This window comes from Bos taurus, chromosome 16 (genome assembly GCF_002263795.3).
Source record: "Bos taurus isolate L1 Dominette 01449 registration number 42190680 breed Hereford chromosome 16, ARS-UCD2.0, whole genome shotgun sequence".
NCBI classification, from domain to species: domain Eukaryota; kingdom Metazoa; phylum Chordata; class Mammalia; order Artiodactyla; family Bovidae; genus Bos; species Bos taurus.
The window spans coordinates 52,000,661-52,026,805 of NC_037343.1; the positions used below are offsets into that span (position 1 = coordinate 52,000,661).

General features: G+C 49.0%; 2 protein-coding genes across 3 annotated transcripts in view; one reads left to right on the plus strand and one right to left on the minus strand.

Annotated features, from left to right (window-relative positions):
• Positions 1-22,800, plus strand: CASP9 (caspase 9). Of its 2 annotated transcripts, NM_001205504.2 has the most exons (10): positions 65-196; positions 5,422-5,586; positions 5,674-5,818; positions 10,363-10,397; positions 11,254-11,430; positions 12,064-12,153; positions 13,326-13,473; positions 17,827-18,006; positions 18,635-18,744; positions 20,653-22,800. In NM_001205504.2, the coding sequence occupies exons 1-10, from the start codon at positions 65-67 to the stop codon at positions 20,740-20,742; spliced, it is 1,272 nt and encodes a 423-aa protein (NP_001192433.2). In that variant the 3' UTR covers positions 20,743-22,800. The 2 variants fall into 2 exon arrangements, with proteins under 2 accessions (XP_005217073.2, NP_001192433.2); XM_005217016.5 differs by having other exon boundaries at positions 1-196; positions 5,422-5,818.
• Positions 21,796-26,145, minus strand: part of CELA2A (chymotrypsin-like elastase family, member 2A) — a 16,402-nt gene continuing 12,052 nt past the window's right edge. Inside the window, 2 exon segments of the mRNA NM_174714.2 lie at positions 21,796-21,894; positions 25,699-25,851. Coding sequence (NP_777139.1) covers positions 21,877-21,894; positions 25,699-25,851 — 171 coding nt within the window. The 3' untranslated portion in view covers positions 21,796-21,876.

Here is a 26,145-nt window from a genome sequence, read left to right on the forward strand (position 1 = left end):
GGGGCGCGGCGGCCGAAGCCCGGAAGCGGACAGAGGCTACGGGGGTCCCGGCCGTCTGTTCGCCATGAACGAGGCTGACCGGCTGCTCCTGCGGCGGTACCGGGTGCGGCTGGTCGGTGAGCTGCAGGTTGCCTCGCTTTGGGACGCTCTGCTGAGTCGCGAGCTCTTCACTCCCGACATGATCGAGGACATTCAGGTACGGTCCCCAGCTTCCCGCGCAGCGCAGACTTCAGGTCACAGTTGGGGACTGCGAGGCCGCGCGGAGAGGGTTGCTGAAGCCACATCGTGACTTAATGGCCCGGCTCCCGCCCTCGCCTCCCCCCGTCGCGTCCCCCCCACCCCGCGGTCTGTGCCACACAGTACCCCTTCCCTTTGGGGAACCATCGTGAGGGAACCCCGTTTTCCCCCAGGGCGTCGAGCCTGCTAAATTTCCCAGAGGAACCAAACAACCCCCAAACACCTTTTTGAGGGTTTGCTAAAGCGATTACACGCCTTGCACGAGCAGAGTACACCTGTGAACCGCTGCAGTGCTGGATGCCTGTCTAGAGGCATACCTGTTTTTTCCTCCTCTGGGGTGGAGGTTCTGGCTTCTCAGGTGGCTCAGTGGTAAAGAATCCACCTCTAAGGTAGGAGACATGGATTTGAACCTTGGGTGGGGAAGAGCCCCTAGAGAAGGAACTCACCCCAGTATTCTTGCCTGGGAAATCACCTGGACAGAGGAGCCTGGTGGGCTACAGTCCATGAGGTTCCCAAAGAGTTAGACATGACTGAGCTTCTGAGCATGCACGAAGGTGGAGGTTCAGAGCACCCACTAGGGAGGTCTGACTGCCTGGCACTGTACCCTCTTTGAGCCTCAGTTTCCCATGCTGTGAAATGGGAAAAATGTCATATTGCCGTGAGGGCTAAAAGAGATAAGGGTTGTGAAACAGAAAAGCTTCAGGCACAGAATGAGGACACATCAGATGGTACCTGTCTTTGCCCTGTCCTCCTTGGCCAGCCCCTCGTGTATTATGTGTCTTTTAAGGGGTTTAGAGATGAGGGGCCTACTGCAGATAATGAAGAGAATAATAAAATCAAACATTTGAGGTTCTCTTTAAAAGCATTTATTTTTGGCTGTTCTGGGTCTTTGTTACTACTCACAGGCTCTCTCTAGTTGTGGCAAGTGGGCCTACATTCTAGTTGCAGTGGGTGAGCTTCTCATTTCAGTGGCTTCTCTTGTTGCAGCTCAAGGGCTCTAGACTGCTGGCTCCGTAGTTGGAGAGCATGGGTCCAGTTGCCCTGCAGCATGTGGGATCCTCCCGGACCAGGAATCAAACCCATGTCCCCAGCATTGGCAGGTGGATCCCCAACCACTGGACCACCAGGAAAGTCCCTGAGGTTCTCATTAAAAGCACTGTCATATCTTTGTCGTATTTGACCCTCATCACAGGCCTGTGAGGTCAGGAGGGAACAGGATGTATTTCTTACCAGGAGATACAGTGGGAATGTGTGGCTTCCTAGAGGCTCTTGCATAGCGCCCTGTAGGCTGCTTGCAGGCCAGTTTCTGCGTCATCCAGGAACTTGGCCTGACCACTGAGGAAGTCTTTAATAGGACAAATATCATATGGGAAGTCACCAATGTATAATATTAAGAGAAGTCTTATGAGCATCTGCTGTGTACTAAGGAGTGGAAATAATTTGAGGCCTTATGCTTGCTACCAGGAACATTCACAGGAGTGATAAACTTGAATGTGCTTGGAGGCACAATAGGTGGGCACTAGAATGGGCAGCCTCTGCCCTGCCCTCCGACTCCAGCTGAGTATGATCATACAAGAATGCTGGCCCAGTGTTGCCAGATCTTTTATATTGAGAAAAGTGAAAGTGTTAGTCGCTCAGTCATGTCTGTCCCTTTGGAACCCCATGGACTGTAGCCCAGGCTCCTTTGTCCATGGGATTCTCCAGGCAAGAATACTGGAGTGGGTTGCAATTTCAAGTGGGAAATTATTTTGGTCTTTTGGCCACGCCCTGAGGCTTGCAGGATCTTAGTTCCCTGACCAGGGGTTGAACCCAGGCCCTTTCAGTGAAAGTGAGGAATTTTAACCACTGGATCACCAGGGAATTCCTGTTTCCTGATTTTACACGTTAGCAAAAATAGCACAGGGAACTCTGCTCAATAATCTGTGATAACCCAAAGGGAAAACCAATTTTAAAAAGAATTGTTGTTGTTGTTCAGTTGCTAAGTTGTGTCTGACCCTTTGTGACCCCATGGACTACAACACCCCAGGCTTCCCTGTCCTTCGCTATCTCCCAGAGTTTGTTCAAATTCATGATGCCATCCAACCATCTCATGAGTCAGTGATGCCATCCAACCATCTCATCCTCTGTCACTCCCTTCTCCTCCTGCCTTCAATCTTTCCCAGCATCAGGATCTTTTCCAATGAGCTGGCTCTTTGCATCAGGTGGTCACAGTATTGGAGTTTCAGCTTGAACATCAGTCCTTCCAATGAATATTCATGGTTGATTTCCTTTAGGATTGACTGGTTTGATCTCCTTGAAGTCCAAGGGACTCTCAAGAGTCTTCTCCAGCAACACAGTTTGAAAGCATCAATTCTTTGTGGTCCAACTCTCACATCCATACATGACTACTGGAAAGACCATAGCTTTGACTATATAGACCTCTGCTTTTTAATGCTCTCTCTAGGTTTGTCATCAGAGAAGGCGATGGCACCCCACCCCAGTACTCTTGCCTGGCAAATCCCATGGATGGAGGAGCCTGGTAGGTTGCCATCCATGGGGTCGCACAGAGTCGGACACGACTGAAGTGACTTAGCAGTAGCAGCAGGTTTATCATAGTTTTTTTTTTTCCAAGGAGCAAGCATCTTTTAATCTGATGGCTGCAGTCACTGTCCGTAGTGATTTTGGAGTCCAAGAAAATAAAATCTGCCATTGTTTCTATTTTTTCCCCATCTATTTGCCATGAAGTGATGGGACTGGATGCAATGATCTTAGTTTTTTGAATGTTGAGTTTTAAGCCAGCTTTTTCACTCTCCTCTTTCACCTTCATCAAGAGGCTCTTTAGTCCTCTTCACTTTCTGCCATTAGAGTGGTATCATCTACATATTTGAGGTTGTTGAAATTTCTCCTGGCACTCTTGATTCCAGCTTGTGCTTCATCCAGCCTGGCATTTCACATGATGTACTCTGCACAGAATTTAAATAAGCAGGGTGACCATATAAACCTTGATGTATTCCTTTCCCAATTCTGAACCAGTTCTGTTGTATGTCTGGTTCTAACTGTTGCCTACAGGTTTCTCAGGAGGCAGATAAGGTGGTCTGGTACATGAAAAAGAATAGATCCTTGTATAACTGAATCACTTTGTTGTATATCTGAAACTAAGACAGTATTATCAAATATACTCCAATATAAAATTAAAAATAAATGTTAGCAACAAATTCAGAATTTTTAAAGAATGTGTTATGAACAATGGGCCACCGTTTTACCACTCCTAGTATGGCAGAACCACGTGGATCTGGGCTGTCATCCTGGCTCTGTGACATATTACATATTAGCAAGTTGCAGCAACTTTCTTAGACTCAGTTTCCTTCATCCTTAAGGTGGGGGTAATTGTAATTTAACCTCTTTACAAGGTTGTTGAGGAGGACTAAATGAAATGATGTGTTTAACACGTGTCTGTGAGTGTTTGTAAACATTGAGAGAAATCAAAACCCCATGACTTACTTGTAGAAAAGTAGTCACGTAGCTAAGTTTCGCTAATGAAAATCAATCATCTCAGTGATAGTACAAATATGTGCTATTCAAGGAGCTTCCCAGGTGGTGCTAATGGTAAAGAAATGACCTGCCAGTGCAGGAGACATAAGAGACACAGGTTTAGTCCCTGGGTCAAGAAGACCCCCTGGAGAAGGAAATAGCAACCCACTCCAGTATTCTTGCCTGAAAAATCTCATGGCAGGCTACAGTCCATAGGGTTGCAAAGAGCTGGACTTGACTGAAGCACGTGCTACTCAGTGGAGTGTCCATTAGTCACATGTGGCTATTTAAATGTAAATATAAGTAATTAAAATTGAACCCAGAAAAGGCAGTTCCTTAGTCACATGACCCAAGTGCTCAGTAGCTACATGTGGCTAATGGCTGCCATTTTGGACAGCTCAGATAAAGATTTCCTTTGTCATGAAAAATTCTCTTGGATCACACTGCTGTAGGATATTTGCGCACAGGGTGGTGTCTTATCCCTGTGGAACTTGCCCAGAGTTAGGCCTCAAAGGAGAACCAGCAGATAACCAGCATCTTCCCCCTGCTCCCTGTCTCCTCTGATCTCACCATCCCAACACTTGTCAACCTCAACCACTCCTGCAACTTCACAGTCCGCCCAACCAATGCCCAAGTCTTGTGGATTTCCCCTCCTTATTTCTTTTGTCTGTCCTCTGACTTTTCTCCATTCCAGCTGCAAGTCTTTGCCACCACGGAACTTGGCTGTGGCCACTCCCTGCCATTGTCCACTTTGCCCCCAGGTTGAGTTTTTTAAAAGGCAGATCGGACACTGTCGCTTCTTTCTTAAAGCTCTTATGTAGCTCTCACAGCTTTCTTGGCCTGGCTGTGCAAAGATCTCTCTCCCACTCAACTTAATCTCCCGTTTCTCTGAATTCACTATTCCTTTCTTAGTGTTCTGGGGGCTCAGGCAAGCTAGCCCCTCCTTGGAGGCTTCCCTGATTTCTCAAGTCTGGGTTGAGTACACCTGTACCCTTCCAGCCCCATGTGATTTTCCTTCTGGCATTTCTGTCCTTGCCGTGTCATTGTCTTGTCTTTTTTTTCCTTTCCCCATTATTTATCAGTTTTTGTTTTTGGCTGCAGTGGAGCTCACGGGCTGAGACCTCTCCCTGCTGTTCACGGGCTTCTTGTTATGCATGACTTTTTCTAGTTGTGGCAAGTGGGGGCTACTCTCCAGTTGCGGTGCACGGGCTTCTCATTGCAGTGGCTTATCTAGTGGTGGAGCACAGGCTCTAGGGCATGTGGGCTTCAGTAACTGTGGCATACAAGCTCAGTTGCCCTGTGGCATGTGGGATCTTAGTTCCTGGACCAGGGATTGAACCTGTGTCCTCTCCATTGGCAGGCAGACTCCTAACCACTGGACAACCAGGGGAACTCCTGTTTACATCTTCCGTTAGAAGTCACTCCACGAAGACAGACTGTTCTCTCCTGCATTTTCAGCACTTGGCCCATTCTGGGCACACAGTAGACATCCCCAACATAGAGACTGAATAGATAAATGAAGACTGGCAGGTGGCCTATGCTCAGAGTAACCTCAGGCTCAATTTTTGCCCATGTACCTGATTGTTTAGATTTAGGTAGATGGGAATTGGGGGTCAGGGTAAGAATCAAAGCAAAGTGTGTAGATAATAATGACATGTCTTTCTTTCCAAACAGAGGGCAGGCTCAGGATCTCGGCGCGATCAGGCCAGGCAGCTAATCCTAGATCTAGAGACTCGAGGGAGTCAGGCCCTTCCTTTGTTCATCTCCTGCTTGGAGGACACAGGCCAGGACACTCTGGCTTCATTATTGAAGACCAGCAGACAAGCAGCAAAACAGGATGTGGAGGCCATCAGACCCCTGGATCTCAAGCCGGTGGTACTTGGACCAGAGGGCCTCAAACCCGGGGAACCGAGAGTGATGAAGCAGGACCCATCAAAGCCGAGCCAAGGAAAACTCGCTCCAGTGGTGCTGGGGCCGGAGGAGCTCTGGCCAGCCAAGCTCAGGCCTGAGGTTCTCAGACCAGAGGTACCCAGGGCAGTGGACGCTGGTTCTGGAGGATTCACTGATGTCTGTGAGTACCAAGAGGGGGTGGTGGGTGGGAGTACCAAGCGGTCATTGACAAGTGACCAGTGGTACAGCTGGGTAGCGTGAGCTTCATAACTTAATTTTGGTGTTGTCTTTCTGAGTACTCATAGGGGATGGGTGGAATATTCCGGTAGGGGTTCAGGAGAGCCCCTCCTCTGAAAAGCATGTGTTGAAGTCTGGTTTTCACATCATGGGCTTTGGTCAGTGTTTCCAGATCGATCTAGTGTTTGTGATTTGCCTTTGGGTCCAGGTGAATCAAGTGGACTAGCGCAAGCTTGAGGGCAGGAAGGAGGCGTCTATTAGAGTCTGTCTCAAGTAGGTGCTGTACATACCCTTACCTCTTCTCCTCACAACAACCCTGCAAGGCGGGGCATCATTAGACCCATTCTTGTTGATGAGGAACCCACGACCCAGGGAGGTGAAGTAATTGCCTATGGTCACAAAGCTACATCCAGTAAAATACATAAATCCAAAGGCTGCAGCTGGATGGTTTTTACCAATTGGGCTTCCCTGGTGGCTCAGCGGTAAAAAATCCGCCTGCGACTGCAGGAGGTGTGGATTTGATCCCTGGGTGGGGAAGATCCCCAGAGAAGGAAATGGCAACCCACTCCAGTGTTCTTGCCTGGGAGACCCCATGGATGGAGAACTGGCGGGTTGCAGTCCATGAGACTGCAAAAAGCTGGACATGACTTAGCGACTAAACAGCAGCCACAGATAACCACGCTCCAGATTATTACCATATAGAGCATTCTGGTGTCCTTTAAGACTCTCTTGTACTTCTTTCCAGTCTATTCCCATTCTTCCCCCTTCCAAAGGAATCACTATTTTGACCTCTGTTGCCACAGATGCCTTTTGCTTGTCCTTGAACTTCAGTGCAAATGAAATCCTATGTACTCTCTGAGTCTGGCTTCTCTTGCAATCATTATATTTGTGAAATTCACTCATGCTGTTGTGTGTATCAGAAGTTAATTCTGTTTCATTGTGAGCTAGTTCTTATTCTGAATTGTCCACGGTTTATTTACCCATTCTCTTGTTGATGTGCATGTGGTTTTTTCTTAGGGCTTTGTTTCCATGGCAGCATGTGGAGACCTAGCACTTTCTATTTCATGGTTGCCCAGTTGGCCATTGCCATGGTATGGATGCTGATAATAATATTAGTACTAATGGTTAACTTAACTGAGTATGGCATGTGGGATCTTTAGTTGTGTCACGTGGGATCAAGTTCCCCCACCAGGGATCGAACCTAGGCCCCTTGCATTGGGAGCTTGGAGTCTCAGCCACTGGATGACCGGGGAAGTGCTCTGTGTGTGATTTGTGTTGCCTAGGCCCAGCACTAGGACATCTACCCTTCCTTCCCTTGGGCAGCAGAGGGGGTGTGTTTCCCGCCTTCTGTCTCTGCTGGAGCCATGGGCATGTGCTCAGCGATGCTCAGGCTATGACTGATTCTTTTGCAGACACATTTGCCCATATGTGCTTCTTGTCCCCTTGGAAGCTGTCATTTTGGGAGAAATGGGTTTCATGCATGTTATATCTGACTACTCTATCCTCCGTGTGGGACTAGAACCCCTCCTTGCCTTTGTTAGTGCAGTGACTGCTGCCTGGAGCCTTCCTTACCTCTTTTCTTTCCTTTTTTAAAAACTACTTATTTGGCTGTGCTGGGTCTTGCACTCGGGCTTTCTCTAGTTGCAGCAAGTGAGGCCTACTCTTCTTATTGCAGTGACTTCTCTTGTTGCGGAGCATGGGCCCTGGGTTCGAGCTTCAGTAGTTTTGGCACATGGGCTTAGTCGCCCCGAGGCACGTGGGATCTTCCTGGAATGAACTCAGGGCAACCACTGGAGCACTAGGGGACCCCCTCCCCACCTCTTTCTTTCGGTGCCTTTGTCAGTTTACTCCCTCTACATGTCGCTGTGGCCTATGGACCTCTCAAGAGCAACCGTTTTGCTTAGTAGATTTTTTTTTAGGTAAAAATTGAAAAAAAATTTTCCATCTTCATTGAGATATAATTGACGTATAACACATTGTGTAAGTTTAAGGTGATGATTCGATACTTGGATGTATTATGGAAAAATGACCACACATCCATCAGCTCACATAATTAACACTTTTTTTTGTATATGTGGTGAGAACATTTAAGATTTACTTGCTCAGCAGCTTTCAGGTGTGAAAGTGAAAGTCGCCCAGTCGTGTCCAACTCTTTGTGACCCCATTGACCATACAGTCCCTGGAATTTTCCAGGCCAGAATACCAGAGTGGGTAGCCATTCCCTTCTTCAGGGGTCTTCCCAACCCAGGGACTGAACCCAGGTCTCCTGCATTGTCCCTGGGAAGCCCTAATACTTGAAAAAAAAATAGTAATACTATATGATCCAGCAGTTCCACTTGTGGGTATATATATTGTCTTTCTATGTTTTCTTATAGCTCACTTAGCTTCCTTAACAACAATTTTGAATTCTTTATTGGGCAAATCATAGATTTCCATTGTGTGTTTTTGGTGGGATCTTGTTTCCTTAGTTTTTCATATTCCTCAAAGTCTTGTGTTGCTGTCTTTGAAGAAGGAGCAATCTCCTCTAGTCTTTATTCTTCAATGTGTCCTATGTAATTAGAATTTTGCACCATCAGTATACTACAACTTCTCTGCTAGATTCTTGGACTTCCACAAAGGCATTCTTATCTGTAGGTAATTGTCAAAAATCAATGTTCTTTTGGAGAATTCTGCCGTTTTGATGGTGTTACTCTCTCACTTTGTGGATCATTACTGCCAGTTCAGGAAATAAACACATTCTTCAGCATTGGTTGCTGCTGTTGTTCAGTCGCTAAGTCATGTTCGACTCTCTGTGACCCCATGGACTGCAGCGCACCAGGCTCCCCTGTCCTTCATTATCTCCCCAAGTTTGCTCAGGTTCATGTCCATTGAGTCAGTATCTAATTTCATCCTCTTCTGCCTCCTCTCCTTTTGCCCTCAATCTTTCCCAGCATCAGGGTCTTTTCCAATGAGTTGGCTCTTTGCATCAGGTGGCCAGAGTATGGAGCTTCCACTTCAGCATCAGTCCTTCCAATGAATATTCAGAGTTGATTTCCTTTAGGATTGACTGGTTTGATCTCCTTGCAGTCCAAGAGACTCTCAAGAGTCTTCTCCAACAGCACAATTCAAAAGCACCAGTTCTTCAGTTCTCAGCCTGCTTTATGGTCCAATTCTCATGTCTGGATATGTAGTAGATAATGGTATTTTTGGGAGTGCAGTGGAATTTTGGAAATGAGCAGTTGTTTAAGAATTAAATCTGTGGTCTAATGGGAGTCTTCAGGATAGGTAAAACTGTTTTTAATTTAAAAGATGGAATGTAAATGCATTTATGGCATGATTTTTAAACTGGCAAAAGAATAGCTCCTAACAAGGTCCATGCCAGCTCTGAGCGATGAATGGCACTATGGTTGGATCATGAGTATAGTCTCTGGCATGACTGGGTGATGGTCAATGTCTATTTATTTAAAAAATAAAAAGTCCCATAACCTTGGAGGCTGGTGGTCAGTTGACTTCTTGCTAATTGAAATGAAAACTTTTTTGATACGGAAAGAAAAATCACACCTTTACTCATTTATTCATTCTTCAGCTATTTGGTGTGTGCTGGAATTCCGTGGACTGTATAGACCATGGGGTTGCAAAGAGTTGGACACGACCGAGCGACTTTCACTTTACTGTGTGCTGGGCTCCATGGATCCCACAGAGAAGGAACAGACCTGGAGCGTCCCTATGTCTCTCTGTTCTAGAATTTCACATAAATGGAATCACACCGTATGCACTCTGCTGGCTGTTTAAAAACTCGGAATGGTGTTTGGCAGTTATCCGTGGCGTTGCACGTACCTCCTCCTTTTTAAGCTCTGTCGTGTCCCTTTGTATAGTTGTGTCACAGTGGGCTTACGCATCCACTTGCTGCTGGATGTTTGGGTTGTTTCTAGTTTGGGGAGTGTGAATAAGGCTTTGAGGATCATTCATGGCCAAGTTGTTTGGTGCCCACTGTGCTCGTTTCTCTTGGCTCTGTACTTGAGAGTAGAGTTGCTGGTCAGACAGTAGGTGTGTGTTCAACCTTATTGGAAACTTCTTTTTTTTTTTTAATGTCTTTAAAAAAATTATTTATTACTTTTGGCTGTGCTGGGTCTTCATTGCTGTGCATGGGCTTTCTCTAGTTGAGGCAAGCAGGCGCTACTCTTCCTTGCGGTGCACGGGCTTCTCATTGCGGTGCTTCTCTTGTTGCGGAGCATGGGGTCTAGTCCTCAGTCATTGTGGGGCATCCCAGGGATCAAACCTGTGTCCCCTGCGTTGGCAGGTGGATTCTTACCCACTGTACCACCAGGGAAACCCTTGGAAACTTTAAATAGTTCCCCAAGGTGGCTGTGCCACTTGACTTCACCAGCAGTCCCCGGGAGTTCCTGAGTTCCTGCTCTTCTGCGTTTCTGTGGGACGTGTCCTCACAGGGTCCCTTGTCCCTTCCCTGCTGGACCCTGACATTCACGTCTTCCCTCTTTCTCTCTCCAGGTCCTCAGGACAGAGCCAAGGGAAATGCCGATCTGGTGAGTCTTCATGTCATTTGGGGCCGATTGTGTTGGCTTTCGGCTCGTCTGCTCTCTGCTTCCCAGGTCCTTCCTGCAGCTGTGTCAGGAGCCCCAGGAGCTCAGCCCAGCTCAGTCCTGGGCCCCCTACAGCGCCCTGACCCTGGTACAGCTCTCCTGAAGCAGACTGTCTCACCCTGCTCTTTCCTCATCTGTGAAGCTGGGTTAGCTCTAAGGAGGGGTCAGTATGAGAATCGGCTGTGGCACCCACCCTGGACCAAGTCACTGCCTGTCTGTCACAGTATTTATTGTGTGACTCCCCTGTGTCAGCCTGGACTTCGCACTAGGACACCTGGGAACCAGCCACTCAAGTTTCTAGCACTCGTGGAGCCATCAGCCTAGCGGAGACTAGTCACACAAAGAAATATATAAGTGTAAATAGGGTAGATGTAGAGTGTAGAGTGCCATAGTAGTGTAGAATGTAGAGTGCCATAAACAACAGCAGCAAAAAACCCCAGGCTGCTGTGAGAGAGAATTTCTAGAGAAACACTGAACCTTGAGAGGAAGTGGCCTCAGACTCTCCAAGGGTGCCTTGGGCAGGAGTCTGCCAGCAGAGCTGATCACGTGATTGTCAGTACTCTCCAGGACTGGGCGGCCTGTTGGTCCTTTGGGGGTCAGTGTCTAGGGCAGCTGGATTTCTCAGCTAGCTGTTCCATCCTGAGTACTCTGAGGGGAGCTAATCTTCAGAGTGAGGCAGACTGCGGGCTCTGTCCCGTCTCTCCAGACTGTCCTCCCGTGGGTGAGACGCAGGGGGTCGCCTTCTCTCCTGAGGAGTGCAGCGAGACCCTGGTTTATGCTGCTCCCTCTGCTTGGGCAGGCCTATGTCTTGAATGCAGACCCCTGTGGCCACTGCCTGATCATCAACAACGTGAACTTCTGCCGCGAGTCGGGGCTCAGGGCCCGCACGGGCTCCAACATCGACTGTGAGAGGATGCGGCGACGCTTCCACCTGCTGCAGTTTGTGGTGGAGGTGAAATGTGACCTGACTGCCAAGGTACAGGCCCTGTGCACGGACAGAAACGGGGGCTCGTGGGGTAGTGTCCTAAAGAGGGCCCCTGAAAGCCAGCGCCTCCCCAAGACAAGCCCTTCAGTCTGGAGGACCGCAAGAGGCAGTATGGCTCAGTGGTTACCAGCGAGAGCTCCAGACTCAGAGACTCGGGTTGAGGACTGACTCCCCCACTCCCCGTGTGACTCCCGAGCCTGAGCTTCTCTGTCTATAAAGCGAGAACTGTCCTCACCTCCTAGGGTTGCATTAGGTAAGTGTTAGTCGCTCAGTCATGTCTGACTCTTTGTGACTCCATGGACTGTAGCCCACCAGGCTCCTCTGCCCCATGGAATTCTCCAGGCAAGAATACTGAAGTGGGTTGCCATTTCCTCCTGCAGGGTCTTCTCGGCCCAGAGATCGAATCCAGGTCTCCTGTATTGCAGGGAGATTGTTACCGTCTGAGCCAGCAGGGACATTGTGGGAGTAGATAAAGAGCGCCTAGCCCAGCATCTCTTCCCCTATCTTCTCTTGTGATCACTGTGACTGTCCTAACTTCACTGCTGGCCCTGGGAGCAGGGGACTGGCCCAGGATGAGGACCTGATCCGTCAGTGGTCGGGCTCACCCACGGCCCTCTCTTGTAGCAAATGGTCCAGGCTTTGATGCAGCTGGCGCGGCAGGACCACAGCGCTCTGGACTGCTGCATGGTGGTCATCCTGTCTCACGGCTGTCAGGTAGGTGGCCTCACCTTCTCTAGCAGGTGCCAGGAAGGCTGCCCCGAGAGGCCCTGCAGGAGCCTCGTCCCTTCCTGTGTCCAAGACACCCTGGCCTTTGTGGGAAGAGCCACAGGGCCCTGTCCACCTCCTGCTGTTTTCTCAGAAGCCAATTGGCCCTCTGAGGAGTTGGGTGCTCCTCCTGCCTGGGTGGGAGGGCTGTGACCCTGGGAGAAACCATCTGGGAGAGGCAGGAAGAGGTAAGCTGGATTTTGTTCTGAGCAGGGCACAGCTTACGAGAGCTCCCAGCTCCTGTCTTGGTCCTGCTGGGTGTTGTTCTGGGCCCTTTGCTGCTGGCTGTGAGTTGGGACGCTGGGACCCACTCTGGCCTTGACCGCTAATGTGCTGGGTCATGGTGGCCAAGGCTCTCCCCCTTTCTGGGCCTCAGTTTCCTCATCTTTTGAGTTGAGGGGCTGGACAGAGCAGAGGTAACAACCCCAATGGATTGTACAGTGTTTTCAAAACTGGCAACTGTAGCACAGAAGTCACGATTTTCAGCTTGTCCTGAAAAACCACAAAGGTCTGACCCATCAGGCCCTTATCCTCAAAGAGCAAAATTCTGGCCTGTGGCTGGGCTGGGGCCACCACTTTGGTCCTTTCATTCACAGCGCGGCCCCTGGACGGCAGCATGGGCATCGTCTGGCAGCTCAGGAGAATTTAAGTTCTCATTCAGAGCCTGTGCTTTGACAAGACCCCTGTAAACACAAAGTTTAAGAGTAATTGCTTTAGAGTAGTCGTTCTCAATGTAGCTGTAACAGAGGTACCCGAAGGGCCAGATATCTGGTCCCCACTACCCAGGTTTCTGATTTGGGAAATCTGGGTGGGAATTTGCATGTCTTGTAAGTTTCCAGGTGATGCTGATGCTGCTGGTCCAGGGACCACATTTTGAGAACAACCAATCTAGAGGAAGCTGGCCAGTGTTCTTGAGTTAGGCTATCTGGTGCTTATAGGCATGTGAGTTTGAGACCCTTGGAATTGAGGCTGCCCGGGACCAACCTGCTGTGTTTCACTCAGCCTTGTGCCCCCGGTGGAACCTTCTAAATGCTTGGTCCCCACAAAGCCTCTGCACAAACAGGCCATTGGATTCCTACTGTAACTTCTTGGGTTTGTCACCAGAGTTCTTGGTCTTCTAGGCCAGCCACCTCCAGTTCCCAGGGGCTGTTTATGGCACAGATGGATGTCCTGTGTCCGTCGAGAGAATTGTGAACACTTTCAATGGTACTGGCTGCCCCAGCTTGAGAGGGAAGCCCAAGCTCTTCTTCATCCAGGCCTGTGGTGGAGGTAAGCAGCCCTCGGCATCGCTGCCGATGAGGCTAGTGGGAAAGTAGAGGTCGATCCAGGCATCCAGGGGGTCCCAGACATGGTCACTGCTGTCCGAAAGTGGCACCTCCATCTAGTAGGAGTAGCCTGAACTCTGTATAACTTTTAGAGGTTTGGATCTCATGATGCTGTAACATCAGGGGATCATTCAACTGTGGCCACTTCAACCTCAGACTTGGCGAAAACAAACAACGCAGAGGAAAGAGGAAACTTCTTTCATTTTTCTTACCTCCTGTCATTCTCCTGACCTCCATCAACCCGCCTCCCTGCCACTGTTACAGAGAAAGGGAGGCCACTGCCGGATTAACTGTTGGAATTCTCAAAGGCTTAGGTATTAGGGAGTCAGTAATTTTTAAGGATTATTTAGATTGTTTGTAGCTTCGCTATATGTCCTGATTTTAAACCTGAGCCCCACTTCACCATTACCTGGTTTTCTTGTACAATAAAAGAGGGAAGAGAGAAGAACATTGTGTGTCCTGGATTATGGGACATGAGGTCATCTCCAGGTGAACTGGCCCTGACCTCTTTGCCTCCCCTGCCTGGCATGCTGTGCCCACCCCAGCACTGCTCAAGCTTCCTAGGATGTCAGGCTCTGGCTTACTCCTCAGCCTTCCTATGTGCCACCCCTCTGCCTTATCTCCTGGCCAACTCTTAATCATCCATCCTTCTGGTTACAATTTATTGTCACTGCTTTCAGGAAGTCTTCCCTGAATATCCCCTTCCTTGCACAGAGTCAGGGTTCACTGGCCCTTGTTCTCCTGAAGCCCCTATTCTTCCCTTGCCTTAGCACTTTCTCCTAGTATTGAGACGGCCTCATCCCTTGGTCAGCCCTCTGAGGGCAAGGTAGTCCCACCTGCCCTACAGCTGGGCCCCTGCCTGACACAACGCCTGTAGTATGTGTGCATCTTTTGTGCATTCTAATTGTTTGACTTTGAAATAAAACCATATAAAAATATCTGTGAGCAAAATCTGAAGTAACGTAGACTTCCACCAATAAAAACTAAACCAAACAGATTAACTGAGAACAGGAGAACTCCAGAGATGGAAAGCAGTAAATAAGGTGCCACCTTTGAAATTCGGAGAAGGCGATGGCACCCTACTCCAGTACTCTTGCCTGGAAAATCCCATGGACGGAGGAGCCTGGTAGGCTGCAGTCCATGGGGTCGCTAAGAGTCCGACATGACTGAGTGACTTCACTTTCACTTTTCACTTTCATGCATTGGAGAAGGAAATGGCAACCCACTCCAATGTTCTTGCCTGGAGAATCCCAGGGACAGGGGAGCCTGGTGGGCTGCCGTCTATGGGGTCGCACAGAGTCGGATATGACTGAAGCGACTTACCACGCATGGCATTTGAAATTCTGGTCCCTGCTTCGCTCCCTTGTGTTTTTGTTTTTTTTTTTAAACTTTACAATATTGTATTAGTTTCGCCAAATATCAAAATGAATCCACCACAGGTATACCTGTGTTCCCCATCCTGAACCCTCCTCCCTCCTCCCTCCCCATACCCTCCCTCTGGGTCATCCCAGTGCACCAGCCCCAAGCATCCAGTATCGTGCATCGAACCTGGACTGGCGACTCGTTTCATACATGATATTATACATGTTTCAATGCTATTCTCCCAAATCTCCCCACCCTCTCCCTCTCCCACAGAGTCCATAAGACTGATCTATACATCAGTGTCTCTTTTGCTGTCTCGTACACAGGGTTATTGTTACCATCTTTCTAAATTCCATATATATGCGTTAGTATCATGTGTTTAACGCTGTGGCCACGTGAGGGCGCCACCATCAGCTGAAACCAGAAATACCCAAAGGCTGCGGATCTCTGCCAGTGTCTGGTGAGGTGTCCTGTTGTTACATGTCTCTGAACTGGTCTGCCCTGGCTTTTGGTGACTCGTGTTGCTATTTTAAGATTCACTGTTGTTGCAATTTAAAACAATTTAAAAATCTTCTAAATGTCATCTGCCCTGTCATTAAGAGAGAGCGTGGGCACCAAGGTGGAAGAACGCACCTCAGAGTCAGTAGTTCTGGTGTGAAATGTCAGTGAGTGAGCTGTGTGATGACCTTGGCCAGAGCAGAGGGGCCTGAGGTTTGGGGGTGACCCCTCCAGAACTTTGGAGGTCATGCTGAGAGGCCAGAAAACAGGAATCATGGACGACAGTGGTTGTGGATTTTATGTCCTGAGGGAACGGCTCCTCTTCCCACTGTGTTTATGCTCATGGGAAGTCAGGCTTCCTCCCAGGAGTTTTGAGTCAGTGAGGCTCCTTAAGAAGAAAGCAGTGCCTTACCTGCATGACCCGTAGGTGAGGTCTTCCCCTCAGATTTGTAGGAGGGTGACGCGTGGGTCGAGACACAGCCGGTATCCCCTGTCTGGCCCCCTTCTTCCTCTGTCCCCCATCCTCCCCTCCCGGAGCCCATCGTCTCTGCTCCATTTTCAGAGGCAGCCCCTCTGCCTGCCCCGTCGCCTTCAGCCCTTCCTGGGGCATCCCCCTCGCTGAAGTGCCCCTCCCCCACTGCACCCTGCTGCCCGGGGCGGACCCACAGCCCCACGCTCCCATCCCAGGTGCCCTTCCCCGTCCCACTTCAAGTCATTCCCGGAACCCAGGCTGGATTCCAGAATCTTGGTCAAGAAGACAACCGGAAGCAGTGACCTGGGATAGCAGTCCAGTTTTCACAGACCTAAGAAGCCCCCCGTGCAGCCTTGGGGGGCCCCCATGGGAAGCAGCAGGGTAGCTGAGAGCCAGAAGAATGTAGGCTGGAGTCCTGGTCCCCTGCATATTAGCCGTGAGATCACAGATTACCACGTTTCTGAGCTTCAGGTGAGAGGTCAGTCGACATTGGGGTTACTATTGTGGGGTTTCCAGAGCCATCTGGCCTATCTCTGTCCCATGAACCATGGTCTTCCCGTTCCTTACTGTTACCCAGCATGGATCCAGCCACACAAACCCGGTCTCCTGCCCTGGGACCTGCCTGACAGGTGCGGTTTCTCCCCGCAGGACTGTTCTCCCTTCTCACAAGGGAGACTGGGTCACAGCCGCCTGCTCCAGAAGCCTCTGGGCCACTCCACCCTCTGCCTGTCTTTACTGAAGCTCTTTTTAGGTGCCTTCTTTCTCTCATTTTGGTGGTGTAGCTCGTGGGATCTTAGTTCCTCGATCAGGGATCGAACCCTTGCCCCTGGCAATAAAAGTGTGGTAACTCAACCACCGGCCCTCCAGGGAACTCCCTGATGTGACTTGAGTTTTTATTTTTGATTTTTGCCTGTGCTGGGTCTTTGTGGCTGCACACAGGCTTTCTCCAGTTGCAGTGAGTGGGGGACCACTCCCTAGTTGTGGTGCATGGGCTTCCGACTGAGGTGGCCTCTCTTGTTGCACAGCTGGGCTCTAGGGTGTCTGGACTTCAGTAGTTATGAAGTAGTTATCCCGGGTTCCAGAGCACAGGCTCGACAGTTGTGGTGCACGGGCTCAGTTACGTGTGGGATCTTCCCAGACCGGGGATTGAACCTGTGTCTCCTGCATTGGCATACTGATTCTTTACCACTGAGCCAGCAGGGAAGCCTGTGACTTGATCTTTAATGACATAAAATAAAATTTGCCATTTTAACTGTTTAAAATTGTTCAATTCAGTGTTTGTCAGTACAGTCACAATGTTGTGGGAACACCATCACCATCTAATTCTAGAACATTTCATCTTCCTCCCAAAGAAACTGCATACCCGGTAGCAGTCCCTCCATTCCCCCTTCTAACAACAGCTAATCTGCGTTCTTCTGTCTGGATTTGCCTCTTCTGGATACTTCATATAAACAGGATATCATGTGGCCTTTGACATTTGGCTTCTTTCACCTAGCCTACTCTGGAGGCCCATCCACAGTGTATTATGATGCAGTATTTCATCCCTTTTTAAGCTTGAGTAATATTCTATTGGATGTTTATACCTCCATTCATCTGTCCCTGGACACATGAGTGGTTTCTGCCTTTTGTCTGTTGTTAATAATACGATGACCGTTGCTACATAAGTTCCTGTTTGAACACCTGTTTCCAGTTCTTCGGCGTGTATACCATCTAACTGGTTTATTTTGCTGTTTTTAAAATGTCTGCATTGTGGCTCCCCCCCGCCCCTACTTTATTTAATGAACATGCAAAAATTTTGTTTTAGTAGAAGTAAAGCTCCTGTTGAGGCTTCCTGCTCATGTTGGCCCGGCACTAGGCCCCTGGCTCCAGAGGGGATCAGGCCTCTCAGGGCTGGTGGCTCGGAGAAGTGGGAGCCCTGGTCTGGGTGTCTCACTGACAACTTGAGTCTGTTTCCGCTTCCTGCAGAGCAGAAAGACCACGGGTTTGAGGTGGAGTCCACTTCCCCTGAAGATAAGACCCCCAGTAGCGACCCTGAGGCGGATGCTACCCCATTCCAGGAAGGCCCACGTTCCATTGACGAGCCAGATGCCGTGTCTAGTTTGCCCACGCCCAGCGACATCTTGGTGTCCTACTCCACCTTCCCAGGTGAGCGGATCCGGAGACCTCGTCCTTCTAGCTGGCAAGTCCGCTCATCTGCCCTGGAAGCAGCAGTGCTGTGAAGGAAAGACCTGGGTGTGAGTCTTGGTTCTGCCGCTTCGTTGCCTCTGTGACCCTGAGTAAGTTACTTCACCTCTCTGAGCTTCAGCTCAGGGCGAGGCAGTCAAGGTGCCTAGAACGCACAATGAAAGGAGGCAAGCACCCTTGTTTCGGTGTGCCTTAGTCTCCTCACCCTTGTCCTGGCCCTGCCTCAGTCTTCTCATCTTTAAAATGGGAATATTAACTGTACCTTGGGGATCATCATGGTGATTTTAACAAGGTGGCTGGCCCACTGCTGAGCCCAGTGCCTGGCACACAGCAGGTGTGACAAATGTTTGTTTCCTTCTTTCTCATCCCTTGGAAGACTCACTTGACCTCTCCAAGCCTGGATTGCCTTGTTGGGAAAACAAGAACCCTAACCAAAGTCACAGGGTGGTGGCGAGGATGAAATTAGATCACGCAGAGCCCAGAGATGCAGGCTCTGGAGGGCTATGGACATCAGTCAAGGTCTGGGGGCGGGCCCACCTGCGTTGGGAGGGTGGCTCCCCAGCGAAGCTCAGCCTTTCTCTTTCTGCAGGCTTTGTCTCCTGGAGGGATCCCAAGAGCGGCTCCTGGTACATCGAGACCCTGGACAGCATTTTTGAGCAGTGGGCTCACTGTGAGGACCTTCAGACCCTCCTCCTCAGGGTGAGGCTGCTGGAGGGCCAGTGTGTCCTCCCCAGGGTGGGGGTGAGCAGGGCCCCAAGCCCAAGCCAAAGATTTCTTCTGCAAGCCAAAGGCTTGCCCTGAGGGTTGACGCTTTTGCTTCTGTAAATGCACGAAGTTACTGCCTGTAGTGGGGCTTCCCTGGTGGCTCAGTGGTAAAGAATATGCCTGCCAGTGTAGGAGATGCAGATTCGATCCCTGGATCAGGAACATCTCCTGGAGGAGGGCATGGCAAACCACTCCAGTATTCTTGCCTGGAGAATCCCATGGACAGAGAAGCCTGGCAAGCTGCAGTCCATGGGCTTGAGAAGAGTTGGACACGACTAAGTGACTAAAACAACGAACAGCAACGCTGCCTGCAGTGACATTTGCTCATTATGCCAAAGACAGCCTTCCCTGGCCTCTGAGGTGCCAGGCTGACACCTCCCACACTCCCCACTGATGGAGCCGGTCCTCATTGCCAGCGTGGGACAGCCCAGTACCCGAGCACAGCCCCTGATGGCAGGTTGCAGGCCTGTACCCTCTGCCCCTCTGTGTAGTCTTTACTCTTGACCCTCAAGAATCAGGAATCCCTTTAGTATCTCCCAACTTGGGAGGCCCCAGTGAGAATAGCGAAGTGCGGATGGACAATGCCCCACTCAGAGTGGCTTCTCCTCCAAGGGGCTCAGAACATTCGGGGTCCCCTCCTGCTCTGCTCAGGTTATTTGTGCCACGAGAAGGGGCTCTGAGGGCTCCGACCACTCCTTCCTCCTGGGGAGTCTCTGGCTCAGCTTTGCTGAGCAGAGGAGAGGAGAAAAGCAGGTGCAGGGCCATCCTTGGCAGGACTCCAGGGGTGCCGTGAGCCATGGCCGTGGAAGAGAAAGTCTCACAGGCAGTTGGGGGCCCATCAGGGTTAAGCAATGTGCTCAACTCCTGGGCCTGGTCTCTTCTCTCAACTTTTCTTTATGTAGACCTTTTAATCTGACTTGAATTTTGTGAATTTTTGAATTTTGAATTTTCTTTTTAGAAAACTTTTATTGGAGTATAGTTGTGTACAGTGTTGTGTTATTAATAATTTCAGGTGAACAGCAAAGTGAATCAGTTATACATACATTTATCCACTCTTTTTAGATTCTTTTCCCCATAGGCCATCACCAACTATTAAGTAGAGTCCCCTGTGCTATACAGTGGGCTCTTATTGGTTATCTATTTTATAGTGGTGTGTATATGGGCTTCTCTGGTGGCTCAGACAGTAAAGCGTCTGCCTGCAATGCGAGAGACCTGGGTTCAATCCCTGGATCGGGAAGATCCCCTGGAGAACGAAATGGCAACCCACTCCAGTACTCTTGCCTGGAAAATTTCCATGGACCGAGGACCCTGGTAGGCTACTGTCCACAGGGTCACAAAGAGTCAGACACGACTGAGCAACTTCACTACACTTACGGTATTTGTCTTTGTTTGACTTCACTCAGTATGACTATCTCTAAGTCTATCCATATTGCTGCAAATGGCATTATTTCGTTATTTCTATGGTGAATTTTGACTTTTCTAAACTTATAGTTGAGATGCTTGTTCCCTTATCTTCACCCCCTGCCCAGCACACGCATACACATACACACACTCAAGAAGGCTGCAGCCAGAGCTATTTTTTGTTTTATTTTATTTTTTTAAAGATTTTTTTGACGTGGACCATATTTAAAGTATTTATTGAATTTGTTACAACATTGCTTCTGTTTTCTGCTTTGGTTTTTTGGCCACAAGCCTTGTGGGATCCTAGCTCCCTGACCAGGGATCGAACCTGCATCCCCTGCAGTGGAAGGCGAAGTCTTAACTCCTGGGCCACCAGGGAAGTCCCTAGAGTTGTTTTTAAAGTTCTGACTCACAGGCCTCCCTGTGGTTGTGTTTTCACAGGTCGCTAATGCTGTTTCAGTGAAAGGAATTTACAAACAGATGCCGGGCTGTTTTAATTTCCTCCGGAAAAAACTTTTCTTTAAAACATAATGAGCTCAGGACCCCTCACCCTGCCTTACCATTCACCCTGAAACCTTCCTGCTCCAGCTCTGGCTGTGGCTAAGGCCTGGACTTTCCTACAACTGTGGCCGATATCCATCAGAGGATTCTGTAGCCTGTAGAGGGTCTGCTCTTTCCCCACGGATGGCAGACAGTCCTAGTAGCTTCCAAGTTGGAGCCAGATGACCAGCGGTGGAGGAGGAGGAGCAGAATGCCGTGGACATCATGGAGTTTTTGCCCGTGACCCATTCATGGCTGGTGGCTGTGGCCTGTGACCCCTGTGTTTTCTCTACATCAGGGCTTCTCAGCTTCGGCACAGCTGACACTGGGGCCAGAGAATCCTTTGTTGTGGGGCCATCCTGTGCACTGTGGGATGTTGAGCAGCCTGGCCTCCACCCTCCTCTCTTGAGTCTTGACAACCAAACGTGTCTTCAGACATTGCCAAATCTTCCTCATAGACCCCTACTGGAGAACCACTGATCTTTAGGAAATTTTGGCTACAAACAAACTAGCATCTCTCTTAGATCAGTTTAGGGCTACCAGAATCTGAAGAGCTAGAATCCATAAATCCTAAATGAAATTTTAAAAATTATCAAGTTTTTTTATATTGCAGTGTTCTTTAAAAAAATAAAAAGGTGAATATGGACTCTCTTTCACCCATTTCCCCCTTATTTTGCTCTAACTTTTTATTGTTTCTTATATAAAGGAGACTGTGGCTTTTGGGGAAATATTTGGGAAATATTTCCCCAGCTCTTATTTCTTTTGAACCCCCTACCCCCATCCCAAGAAGTGACTGGGGTGGGAGCCGTGTGTTAGGGGAGGTTAAGTCACTTGTCCACGGAACACAGTTAACCAGTGGAGAGACACGGCCAGACTTGGGCCTTCTTGAGTCCAGCCTGTGTCTTCCTGGCTTCAGGACCCTTGTACCCCCCATCCCCCACCCACTTGCTGAGCCTGTAAGCTCAGCTTAAAGACCCCGAGCCTGTTTCTTGCTTTCAGGGCCCTAGACATGAGTACGGTTTGCTAATAAGACTCTCATCAAGATGTGATTCAAGTAGTCACTTTATTGTTATTTTTCTCCTGTGACCTTTCCAAGCCTGAAACAGTCCCAGGGACTTCTGGTGGTTAGTTATTTTCAATCACCTGCAGGACACACAAGAAAATAATCAGATTAACTCAATAGAGCAGAGCCTTGTGTGCAGATTCCCAGCTTTCTCCCTCCCCACTCTGCACTGCCTGTGTGAATCAGGCAGCCGGAGTTGAAGCAGCTCTCCCCAGGAGCTCTAATGATGCTTGGGAGAAAAGATGTCATCACAGCTTTAAATGGATTTCCTGTAAAAAAGGAGACTTAGCCAGCAGTTCAGTTTGGGCTTCAGGGTGGAGGTGGAGTAGGGCTGGGAACTCATGGGCATGTTTGTAGATGTGATTTGCTTCTCAAAAGATTTGAGAGACCCGAAATGGTTAACAATTGCTGCTGTTTGCCAGGCACTGTTGTGCACTACGGAAGGGGCCATAACCCGTTTTCAGAAGCTATTTGGCATCTATTAAACATTCTAATGTGCCAGCTCCATGATCCTTTGATGCTGCAGGATCTGTGTAGCGTAGAGACTGACCAGTGCAAGGATGTATGTCCATGGATGTTCATTGCAGCCATGTGAGAGGGGAAAATAGGAAAAGAGATGAAAGCTTCATTCATTATATTCATACTATGGAATCTTACTTAGAATGAATAGATATATATGGGCTCACATGTACAGTGTGATACAGTGTTAAGTGAAAAAACCAAGTTGCAGAACAGTATGAGAAGTAAAATCCTATTTTTGATTAGAAGACAGCGTGTTTATATGTACATATATAAATGTTTTATAGATGAACCTAAGTAAATCAAGAAGACCACACACCAAGTGTTGTGTGGATGGTGGGATTGCAGGTGTCATACAAGTGAGGGGTGTCTACTTTTTGACTTGATACACTCCTATATTCTTTTCATATTTTTTACCAAGAGTATGTATTACCTTCTGAAATAAAAATAAAGCTGGTGAATACTGATGATTCATTTGATATCTATTGAAAGGATGAACGCCCCCGGCCACCTGTCTCCTGTCAACTTTGCAACTCCTGACCTTGGTTTGTCACCTGTCTGGATTTGGAACTCCAGGCTGCATACAGTGTGCCCCCCGGGCTGGGACCACCGCAAGGTTCCACTGGCCCCTCTGCAGTTGCCGGGGTGGCCTCCCCCAGAGGACAGCTGGCAGCTTGGCTCTGCTGCTCCTGGAATCTGTCACGGGCACAAGTGCCTACCCTGACTGCTGTTCCGGGAACGCAGGACCCCTGCCCAGCTGCCTCGCAAGCCTTGTTGATTCCCTCTGACAGCAGGCTTTCAGCTGAGGCCTGCTCTGTTGTGCGTGTGTCTGTGGCTGGGAACAGCTGATATTGGGACCAGAAGACAGGACAATTGCTCCTGGTAAGGTGCTGCCAGGGCCAGCTGCCTGGTGACTCACACAGCAGCTGGGGCTGGAGAGCATCCTCAGATTTGGCTGGAAAACACCCTACTTATCCTCCCATCTAATCCGTCCTGGGCCAGGCTCCTTTGAAATGCTGGTGGCACCTCCAAAGTCGGACTTGGGTTTTCCTCTGCCAGGATGAGATCATAGCTTTTCCCCCGTTGACTGAAAAAAATCTTGTAAATTAATGGCCACTCTCTTCTTGATTTTACATTTTCTCTAACAAACTTTTCTGGAACCTCTGGTGCCTATAACCACTTGTTGGCAAAAGGAACGCCAACAGACAGACAAATGAGCAAGAAGCCGGCAAGTATTAATGGGAAAACTTGGAGACGGCCACCTGCTTGTTTTGACACTGCCCATTTGACAGTGCTGTCTTCCTCCTGGGACCACATGCTCACGGCTGTGGTGTCATATCTGATTTTATAATAGAGTGTTGGTTTGGTTTCATTAAACAGCTCTCTGTAAATTCAACTTAAAATAATGAAATCAGATGCCAACTTTCCTGTCTTTGAGAGCTCTGACACTACAACTCCCACTTGTTCTGGCTCCTAAAAGAGTGAGTGAGTCTTGATCTAGTTCAAGTCCCATTTTACAGAAGAGCAAACTGAGGTGGTGGCAGTGCTGGGGGGTGGGTTAAAAAGTGTCCCCCTGCCAATGCAAGGGGACATGGGTTCGATCCCTGGTCCAGGAAGATTTCACATGCCGAGAGGCGACTACACCCATGTGCTGCATCTACGGAAGCCCGTGCTCTGCAACAAGAGAAGCCATTGCAACGAGAAACCCTCACGTCACAACTGGAGAGTAGCCCCGGCTCACTGCAACTAGAGGAAGCCTGCACACAGCAAGGAAGACCAGCGCAAACAAGAAAGGAAAAAAGTAAACGTGACCCCAATCAGCACAGTGTCCTCCTCTTCCCCTCCTCTCCCAAACATCCATCATCAGACACGACACCTTAATCCGCCCCCCAGGTACCCCCCAGGCCTGCCCTTCTTGTGACATCCCTCCATGTTCTGGCTGTTTCCACCTACCGTTGATTATATCCATGGCTGCTCCCAAGATTGGTGCTTGTTTTGTTTTTGTTTTTTTTTAAATACAATTTTTTTCTGGTTTCCATTATAAATGAATGTTTATCCATTGTTTTAAAAAAAACAGGAATTGAGCTGGTTTGGAAGTTTGTGAAGAACTGATTTTGAGCTCACAGGACACAGTCGGAGTTGTAGTGGGACCAACTCAGCTCCGTTTACCTGGACTGTCTTGGTCTGAAACACAAAGTCCTGCATCCCAGGAAACCTCCCAGTCCAGGGTGAACTGAGATGATTGGCCACCCTACAGAATATCTGGGGGACCCTTTGGTTTATTTTTGTTACTTTTTAAACTTGTTTGATTTTAATGAAAAATTCTACCACTATAAACAAGCATTGATTACATTTAGAAAAATTTTATCTACCAGCTAATAAAATAACATATATTAGTCTTTTTACTTTGGGCTATAAAATAACCTATAATAGATCTTTCCCCATTAACATAGATACGGCTTTTTGAATATATAACCAAGGCTTCCCCGGTGGCTCAGATGGTAAAGAATCTGCCTACAATGCAGGAGATCTGTGTTCGGTCCCTGGGTTGGGAAGATCCGATGGAGGAGGGCATGGAAACCCACACAGTATTCTTGCCTGGAGAATCCCCATGGACAGAGGAGCCTGGTGGGCGACAGTCCATAGGGTCGCAAAGAGTCAGACACGACTGAGCGACTAAGCACAGCACAGCACAGCACACATGTAACCCCAGAACATGTGATTCAGCTTTTTTAAAAAACGGTTTGGTTCTCTTTTCCTGAATTCAAGAAGAAGTCTTTTTGCCTCTGGAAATCTCTTACCTCTCCTGTAATTATCTAAGAAAGTTGCAATGATATTTTACATCAGAGGTTCTACATAAAATTAAATGTACAGTTAACGGTGGAGGTAACTAATGCTTATGTGTCACTTAATCGGGGTCATTAAGGTTTAACACTGCTCTTTAACTGCTAAAAATATAGGGGAACCCCTTTAGAAGGACTAGTTTCCAACAATTAAGGCTGTGGGGGACTCAAATGATTGGGTTTGGGGCTTTGCGGATAAATGTAGCATTGGGCAGTAGGGTCTGGGCTTACACATAGATAAAGAAAAGTAAAATACTCCATGAATCCTAGGAAAACTGCTCTTAGTGCTGGAGGAGTAACCTTTATTTTCAACCTCTTTGGACAAAGCTGTCCTCTATGTGCCTTTCACTCAACTTACACAGAAACTGTCAAGGCCCATGGGGAGCCCTGTGGAGACTGCCCAAGCCTGCACTTTCTAGCTCTCAGGAGGAGGGAGGGGATTCTTAGAACATAGGTGGGCATGGCCCTCATTGGGCCGGGGCCGGGCAGGGCCCTGGGGCTCACGGCGTGTCCTGTTCTTACCGAACTGATCCAGTCATTGTAGTTGGAGACCCGGGTGAAGACGGAGGGCTTGCGGTAGTAGTTGCAGCCGAGGGAGGACCCGAAGCTGACTATGCCGTGCACCTGCCACTGGCCGTTAGCCGCCTGGCAGTTCAGTGGCCCGCCGGAGTCCCCCTGGGAAAGAGCAGAGTTGTGTCAGGAGGGGCCTGGGGGCTTGGGCAGGGGGGTGGGCGGGGCAGGGGCTGCTCTTCAGAGCCCTTGTTTTACACACTGGCAGTGTATTTATATTGTTCCATGTGGGTCGCCAAGTTCCCCGAGGCCAGCCCTTGCAGTCACAGCTCAAGATGGCACCATAACTAGCCCTTGCTCTTTCTGGGTGCCTGGAATGGTGCTGAGCACTTTATAGCCCTTATTCCATTTCATCTTCACAAAAATCTACAAGGTAAGTATTGCTACCTGGTGGCTCAG